An 8610-nucleotide genomic window follows, 5' to 3' on the forward strand; every position below is an offset into this window, starting at 1 on the left:
CCCTGTGTACACTTGATGGCCAACCCACATTTATTGCCAGGTAATGTGTGAAACAGTCCCTCCCAAGGTTGCAGTCCTTTAAAGTCTAGGTTACTTGCATTGGTTCCCAGACAGAGGTGCAAGGATTATCTTTCAGCTTGTAAAGGGCTATCTGGTTTCATTGGGTTGTTTTTTTTTCAACATCTCTTATCTGTCTCCAACTTGGAACCAAAGGTTATAGCCAGTTAATATTTTAAAAACATATTTCTCCTCCCGTGCCTTGAAAAGTGAGTATTAGCATAGAAGATAACTTCCAAATTGGAAATTAGGCAGGGAAAGTTCAAGGGCAGTGTAATTACGCGTCCAACAGGTAGCTAGAGATGTAACCAGTATCTAATGCAGCAAAGCCCATACTAATTCTTTAAGAAAGTCTGTTCAAGGAGAAAGACTGGCTCTGTATGCCTATTTCATAGGGACCCCAGTGCTCTGGTGTCTGAGAGCTGCAGGATAGAAATCACCCACCAGCCCCCCATTAGCAAGGTGGGCATCCCAAATACAGATGTGCTGGGCATCCAAACTGGCAGAAGTAGAGGGCCCAACTAGATCCTTAGCAGTTCAATTTGCTTGAAAAGGTTGGATTTTGAAATTAGATGCCTGCCTCAACTGAAAATAGGGGGGAAATATCTGAGCGTGTACATGGTTGAGAGCAAAGGGCAAGGACAAGACCAGGGGATAGCGAATGCTAAGAAAACTTTGTTATTTTCTGCTCAGCCACAATACACTGCAGTCCCAGATGGGGTAAAGATGGAACAGATGTCTGAAATGGGAACGAGAGGCACTGTTCTTCAGAGATTCTTGGTGGCCGTTTCCTGGAGGTGGTGCTGTGGGGAGTGGGGACTATCGCTCTCTTCCATGGCAGTTACGCTGGGATGTTCCACAGGGCTCTCCTTTGTCCCTACCCTGCCTCCCCGCATGCTATTAACATCTACATGAAACTGCGTCAAGATGAGGTGCCATCAATATGCTAATGACACCCAACTCTATTTCTCCTAACAAAGTGGGCCCTAAAGAGCTTATGCCGGATTAAATTTGTTTGGTCTTTAAGAGCCCACCACCGTCCTTATTGCTTTTTGTTGTACGTAGTTACCATGCTGTGGAGAAACATTCCATGAGGCCGCAGTCCATCACGTATTCTTTTGAACATCGGTATAGTGGGAAAAGAATTCAGACAAGTTTATCCCAGTGGGAGGTCTGAAGCTGAGAGAAAGCAAATTAACACACTGGTGCTGGCAGCCCGATCGGGATAAGAACTGGAGCAGGAGACAAATGGTTACAGCCCCCTACTCGCCATGTCAGGGTGGACTGGATTGGGACCCCTGCACCTGCTGTTTACTTTTTTAAAGCCAGCAATGCTATTGCTAACGGACTAGGACAGTTGGCCATACCACAGAAGAGAATTTTGGCGGAATGCCTGATGCCAGCATTGGAGGCAATCACACCTTGCTCTCATCCTCCACAGGATCTATGTATTTACTATTTATGTGAAGAAGGTTAATAGCAGCTTGAGGTTAAAGGAGGTGTTACCGAAGCTGATATAATCTGCTTTACGCTGCTGGTGCAATACTCATAAAGACATGGAGGCAAAAAAGTGTGAAAGGAGTAGGGAAAGACCCACAGTCTCCCTCACAGAATGTACTGTACCTTCTAGCTGTGACTCATTGCTTAAGGGACAATGGACATGCAGTTAGTTTCTCCATAATTTCATAAGCAGAGAAGGAAAGTCCACTGCGTAAGGGAGGGATGGAGGAGGGGGAAAGGAAATCTTAGAATGTAGCATTATTTTTGTTCTTTTAAATCTCTATCAATAGTTTTGTCATTATGTTCTTTTTCAGATGTAACAGATGTCTGTGGAGAAAAACCAACAAAACATGTATACTTGTATATATTTCATGTTTTCTTTTAAATACTTTGCCCCCTATACCAGGCTTCCCCAATCTGGTGCCCTCCAGATGTGTTAGGACACGTCCTGCCAGCCACAGCTGACAAGGCCAATGGCTGCCCTATTCCTTCAGCTCAAAGTTCCTGTTGTGAAATGCCCAAAGAGCCTCAGCTGTTGGGCAGTATATAAATGTAATAAATAAATAAATAAAGTCAGTGAGCTTGGCATCTAGAATTTTTAGAAAGTTCTAGTGAAAAATACTGGAGAAAAGGGATAACTAAAAGCCAGTTGACTTCAGTCAAATCTCCCCCTCTCTCTGTCTGAAAGATGAAAAGAGGGGAACAAAACAAAGAGAGAACACCAAACAGAGTAACCCCTATTTGAGTGACTTGTGTCACTGTAAGATGCAGAAGTCAATAAAATGGAAAGGTAGTTGGACAACTCAGTCCTACGGACTGGCTTAAACTGTCGCTCTGAAAGTAATAACAATTACCGCCATCCATAACAGTGACCTCTGTGCCACTATACCTGCCTTCCCCAACCTGGTGTCCTCCAGATGTTTTGGATTACAACTTCCACCATCTCTGACCATTGGCCATGCTGGCCGGGGCTCCTGGGAGTGGTTACCCAGGCTGGGGAAGGCTAAAAAGGTAAAGGTGTCCCCAACCAGTCGTGTCCGACTCTAGGGTGCGGTGTTCATCCCTGTTTCTAAGCCGAAGAGCCAGCGCTGTCCGAAGACGCTTCTGTGGTCATGTGGCCGGCACGACTGAACACCGAGGCGCATGGAATGCTGTTACCTTTCCTGCCGAGGCGGTACCTATTTATCTACTTGCAATTTCTTGCTTTCGAACTGCTAGGTTGGCAGAAGCTGGGACTGAAGACGGGAGCTCACTCCGTCATGCAGCACTCGGGTCTCGAACTGCTGTCCTGCCGACCTTCTGGTCTGCAGTTCAGCGTCTTAACCACTAAGCCACCGTGGCCACTGCATTACACTAAATCCTTTCCCTTCCATATTATACATGGGTGATTATACTAGCCCCTCTGTGACTCTCATGCAATGTAAAGGCCCACAGAATGGTGGGTGGAGAGAAGATTGGATCATATCCCCTCCAGAGTAATGTAAATGCTCTTGGGCAGTCCACATCTGCCACATGGGGGCAGTGGAGACGTGTTGAGTCAGCATGGCACCAATTCACAGGCCAGTGCTCAGGTCAGGTGGGGGGGGGTACTATGGACCCTGGTGGTGAAGCTCTGAACCTTGCAGTTGGGCTGTAGTTCACTCAAAAGGATGGGAACCAGTACAATTTTATGTGCAGAACAAATATATTTACCTGCATGGGATCCTCCGTTTAGTGCTTTTTTTTACTGCATCGTGTACTGCTTCCTGTAGATACCAGCGTTTAACCTGAGCCAGAACTAGAATTCAGGCCTTGACAGTTTTCAGTGCCTGATCCCATCCCTGAAACATTACAAACATTTTGATGACACTCCAAAGAATACTGTAGATCAGCAGTAGGCAGGATGGGAGATAGTTCAATGATTTACTGTAGATAAGCAATAATTTCTGACTCCCAATTGTTTAACAATAGCAACAACAAAAAGCCTTTCTTCCCTATAAGCCCCAGACAGCATGGCAAATTGTCAGGGATTCTGGGAATTGTAGTCCAAAACATCTGGTGGGCACCGGGTGACCTACTACCTCTGCATTAGGTTGTTAGAAAATCCCTGATTTGTATTAGCTCAGATGTAGATTTAGGAACATAGGAAGCTGCCCTATACTGAGGCAGACCATTGGTCCTTCTAGCCCAGTATTGTCAGGTGGCTCTCCAGGCTTTCAGGTAGGATTTTTTCCTGGAGAACCAGAAGGGATTAAACCTGGGACCTTCTGAATGCAAAGCAGGTGCTCTACCACTGAGCCACAGTCCTTCCTGTACTTGGGTATGTAGTACATGGCTCACGGGGTGCCCCCCAAGACACTATTTTGCACCCAGCTCCAGTTGGTAGTTAAACCACAACCAAAGAGATCCTGTAGTCTTGATGTCTACCCACACCTGCTGAAGATCTCCCTCTTCATTTAAGCCCTGTTCAGTCATTTAAAATTGATGCTTACAGGAGGAGATCATCAGGGTCATGCCTGCTACCCCACACTTGGTCTCCAGCAGGCATTCACCCCCTCATTTGCACAGAAGCTGGCGCGCATAGGCTTCTCTGCCTGTGCTCCATGCCCTTGAAAAATGGAGGGTAAGGATCGCATATGGGAAAGCTTATGCATGTCCAAGTGTACACGTGTGGAAGTTAGGGGCTGCAGACGCAGCCTCCTCCACCCATTCATTTTAAAAGCCTGAATTTTGAAAGCTGTTTCAACTGTTCCAACCCTTGCTTATCTGAAAAAAGCAACAAGGTCTCCGTCGCAATGAGGGGCACTTTTGCAACAGACAGCATGCAGGGTCACAATCCTTCATTGTCCAAATAGACAACACAGCCAGTGGGTGAGAGGTGAGAGGGAGGCAGATCAGCTTGCGCAAGTTTGCACAGCATCTTGGTGGCCAGAAATAGAATACAGATCCCTGGAGGAAAGGCCTAGGCCCATGCCCTATGTACCAGAAGGGAACTGTCTCCTAACCATTCTGAAAGCTGGGAAGAACCCAAACAATGCTAAAAAAAAAAAAAAAGGATGCTTGCCTTTCCCCTGAAACAATGAGTTGTGCACTGGGGGAAGGGGCTGGAGGGGTCTATTCAAGGGTGGCTGGATCCATCCCTGGAGTTTGAATGTGGTCAAGAACATAAGAAGAGCCATGCTGGATGAGACCGAGTCCACCTAGCCCAGCATTCTGTTCACACAGTGGCCAATCAGCTGCCTGAGGGAAGACTACAAGTAGGAAAGGAGTGCAACAGGACCCTCCCTGCTGTGTTCCCCAGCACCTGGTGTACATAGGCACACTGCCTCCGATACTGGAGGTAGCATATAGCCATCAGGACTAGTAGCCATTGGTAGCCTCCTCCTCCATGAATTTGTCTAACCCCCCTTTTAAAGCCATCCAAATTGGCGGCTATCACTACATCTTGTGGTAGCAAATTCTATGCTTTAACCAAGTTGTTTTACCAAAATAATTCAGGCCTTAACATAAAGAAGTTGCATAGAACTAGTGTGGTGTAGTGGTTAGAGTGGCACACTAGAGCTGGGGAGGCCTAGGTTCAAATCTCTGCTGGGTAACCTTGGGCCAGCCACTACTTCTCAGCTTAACTTACCTCACAGGACCGTTGAGAGGATAAAAAAATTGGGGGGGGGGGATGCATGCCATCCTGAACTCCTTGGAGAAAAGGCAGAATAAAGATGAAAAGATTCAGGATCTCAGGATGTAAATATGACTTGGGTAGCAGGGTCTACTATTGCAATATGTCATACAAAGGAACTGTGGTATAGCGGTCCTATAGTGTTGAGTTTGGCTGTGGGAAACCTGGGTTGACTATCCATGAAACTAGTGGGAGAACCTTGAGGTAGTCCCTCCCTTTCAGCCCATCATACCTCACAAGGTTGTTGGGGAGATAAAATGAGAGCTCTGTGGAGGATGGTTGGGACACAGATGTAAAATATAATGAAATACAATGGTGTATTCTCAAGCCAAAAAAAGCTGTCGTAAGTCTCACAGCAGGACAGAAGTCTGTGAGAGATGGGTGATTATACTAGCCCCTCTGTATACAGGGTCTGGGGGAAGTCGTGTGAAGAACTTTAAAAACTTGTATAAGTTTTCATTATTATACTACAGCTTCAGAACTAACAAGTGAAACGCCAGCCACAAGGGCAAAAAAACCCCAAAAGCATCTGGCCAAACAGGCAGCCTTTTTCACGCCCACACCTGCATCGCCACACAGACTTACGGCCTTCAAAATCAGACCTACAGAACAACTTTCTGAAGTGTGGCCAACAGATCTTTCCCCCTGGGCTGCGTTTGGGGCGGACTCCGGTACCCTCGAGTTCTCTCCAGTTACGCCCTGCGTTACCTGCTCGTAATCTCGTGGCAAGTTAAAGATCCAGCTCAGTTCACAAGAGTACAACAACGCAAGCCGAGCCACTGCTTCACCCTCCCCGGAATGCCTCCATGCCCTTTCATGGCCGAGGCTGTTTTTAAGAGGGGAGGGGGGGGAGAGTGAAGGTCACCTTCTAACACCGGCCCGGCTCGCACACGTCGTCTCAAAACACGGTCGTTACGCTCGTCCCGCCCTGCTCCCGCTGGGCTGACCCCCCCACACACACACGTCCGCAAATCGGCAGCACGTCTGCTACGTGACTCCCACCTACTACACCAGCCCCAGCTGCTACTGATGAAGGAGACCGAAGGCTGCGTGCTTGGCTCGTGCACGCCCCCGGCCCCCCGCCACCCACCCCGGCACGCAGCTCCTCTCCTTCCCTGGAAGCTGGCGACGGCGACCCCCGCAGGCCGGCCCCCTAGAGCACGAGGCTGCGTGCGGGCTGCGTGCTCAGCGCAAGGGCATCCCGATTGGCCCTCGGCCCGCGCAGGACGAGGGCGGGCGGGCCGGCGCGGGCGGGCCGGGGCGTGGCCTCGAGCGAGCGTGGGGCTATAAAGCGGCGCGGTCGGCCGCGAGGAAAGCAGCTCAGTCGACAAGCGCTCAGCTCTTCTCTGCCCGGGAGGAGTGGAGGAGGAGAAGCGGGGTTGTCGCGCCTTGAGCAAAGCGGACGGGTGTTGTGTGGTGAGTAGCACGGCGGCCTTTAGAACAATAATCCGAAGCGCATTGAGCGAGTGGGGTGCCGCTTTTAGGCAGCTGCGCCCTCTCTGTGCGGAGCTGGGGCCGGTCTTGGAGCTCCGTTGAGTGCAGCTGTCCGGAGAAGGCGCGCCGAACTCACAAGAAGGGAGGCTGCCTTGAGGAGGGATTTTCTTAGGCTACCAAAAAAGGGGGGGGGGGAGAGTTTTGCATTTGTCTTGCGAAGAGCCCCGTTTCTGTGCCCTTCTTGTGTACTAGGCCATGCAGGTGAGGGTTCTATCCGGACTGCGTTAGGAGTGCACACAAGGCACTGGAGCGCCATACGGCGATAGCTTGTCGCAGCCTTCTCCAACCTGGTGCCCTCTGGATGTATTGGGGCTGCAACTCCCATCGTTTCCAGCCCGCAAATGGGCAGTGACGACTTGCCGGCTGGGAATTGTAGGAGTTGTAGGCACGATGCACCTGGAAGGTACCAGATTGAGGAAGGCTGCCTTGTAACCTGCTTCTGTGAGAAAAGCCCAGTTCAGCTTGTTCTGAGTAAGATTAGCTGGAAGGGACTTCAGCATCTGAGCTGCGTAACTGATATGTTTTCTGTCTTCCGTTTTGTCCTCTAGGCCTTTGTGACGTGCTGCCTCTTCCTAGCTGAACCATGGAGACAATGCATGAGCTGATCCCCTTTGCTAAAGAGATGCTGAGCCAGAAGCCCAACAGGAAGATGGTCAAGCTGTACATGATGGGGAGTGTGCTGGCATTATTTGGAGTGGTTATCGGCTTGGTGGAGACAGTTTGTAGCCCTTTCAGCTCTGAAGGGAGGCAGGAGGAGGAGGAAGAGAGAAGACCTGCTCTCTCACTCCCCAAAAAGGAGGTTGTTCCTCAGAAACAGGAGGGGGTAATGTTGGAAAAGAGCAAACAGGCCCTGGCACTGAGGAATTCTGTGAACAGGCAGCATGCATCCTAAGAACTGTCTCAAGTGAGCAAGAACAAAGTGACTTGCAATCCACAGGACATTTGTTGCCCTATTTGTTCTTGAGGTGCAGACTCTTGTGAGACTGCAAATGCAAAAGGACCCTCTATAAATGAGACTGTTTTATCTTGCTGCTGTGCAGCAGTTGAACTACACAGCCATCTAAATCTTATGTACCTGTTCTATTGGTATGAATATGGGAAGCTTGTAGCATCTTGTACCTACCTATGTGTAGGGTTATTTTTTATTATGAGTATATATGCATTTTACAGATTTTTCACTTTAAATAAACTATTTTATACCTGACACTAATCGGTTCTGGTGTGGACATCTTACATAGCGAAGGGGAGCTCTTCCAAGGGCATTTTAAGAGTGTCTTTCATCCTAATTTTGTGGTTTCAGTGGAGCTTTCTTCATGGAAATTCTGTTTAGGATTGGGGTATTGGTTTGCATTCTGTTAATTGAAAATGGTTCCACGAAAATAATGGGGTTTCTTGCCAAGGAAAAATGTCTAGGTTATAGTTGGGATGTAAGTATCATAAGGTCAGACTGATAGCTTTCTGAATTAACACCCATCTAAGAATATTTGGTTGATAGTGTTCAGTTTCCAAATACTAGGGAAGCTGGGTATATTGGGGAGGGGGAAAACAAATTGAAAATATACACGGGTGGGAGGCATAGGACTTGATAGAAATAGAAAACCTGGATACAGCTTGCTGGGTAAGCAACAATACATAATGGTACGAAGTATATCTGCTTCATAGAAAAGAAGCTGAAACTACTACAAGCAAGTTCCTACAAACATGGGAGAACTTCCTACTGTACTTAGTCGGCCTTGAGTTGATCAGATCTTTAGTTTTGGGATTATCTTAATTTATGATGTCTCTGCTACTCCACACGTATACACCTGAATAGCCCTCTTAATCCCATCCTTGATTGCTTTAAGCTATAAAAAAAAACTATGTTTATCTAGGGTGGATCTTGTGACCAAGATGAGTTAAGACAA

The 8610-nt window shown here is 48.0% G+C and overlaps 1 protein-coding gene and 1 long non-coding RNA gene across 2 annotated transcripts; one reads left to right on the forward strand and one right to left on the reverse strand.

The window, feature by feature from the left end:
- Positions 1–712: 712 nt before the first annotated feature.
- On the reverse strand, positions 713–6415 carry LOC146348550 (uncharacterized). The gene is made up of 3 exons (XR_014790663.1): positions 6303–6415; positions 3250–3377; positions 713–1884 (listed from the first exon to the last, which is right to left on the reverse strand). It is a non-coding gene; the product is annotated as an uncharacterized LOC146348550 (long non-coding RNA).
- A 114-nt stretch (positions 6416–6529) lies between these two features.
- Positions 6530–7909, forward strand: G0S2 (G0/G1 switch 2). Its single transcript, XM_084853410.1, has 2 exons — positions 6530–6628; positions 7255–7909. The coding sequence occupies exon 2, from the start codon at positions 7290–7292 to the stop codon at positions 7596–7598; it is 309 nt and encodes a 102-aa protein (XP_084709536.1). The 5' UTR covers positions 6530–6628; positions 7255–7289; the 3' UTR covers positions 7599–7909.
- The last annotated feature ends 701 nt before the right edge of the window (positions 7910–8610 follow it).

The sequence above is a fragment of the Heloderma suspectum genome, chromosome 4, assembly GCF_057233095.1.
Source record: "Heloderma suspectum isolate Gila_16-S chromosome 4, 16-S_ref, whole genome shotgun sequence".
Classification (NCBI taxonomy): domain Eukaryota; kingdom Metazoa; phylum Chordata; class Lepidosauria; order Squamata; family Helodermatidae; genus Heloderma; species Heloderma suspectum.

Excerpts from the sequence above, each read along its gene's own strand:
- G0S2 (XM_084853410.1), top strand. The coding sequence starts at position 7,290 with ATGGAGACAATGCATGAGCTGATCCCCTTTGCTAAAGAGATGCTGAGC.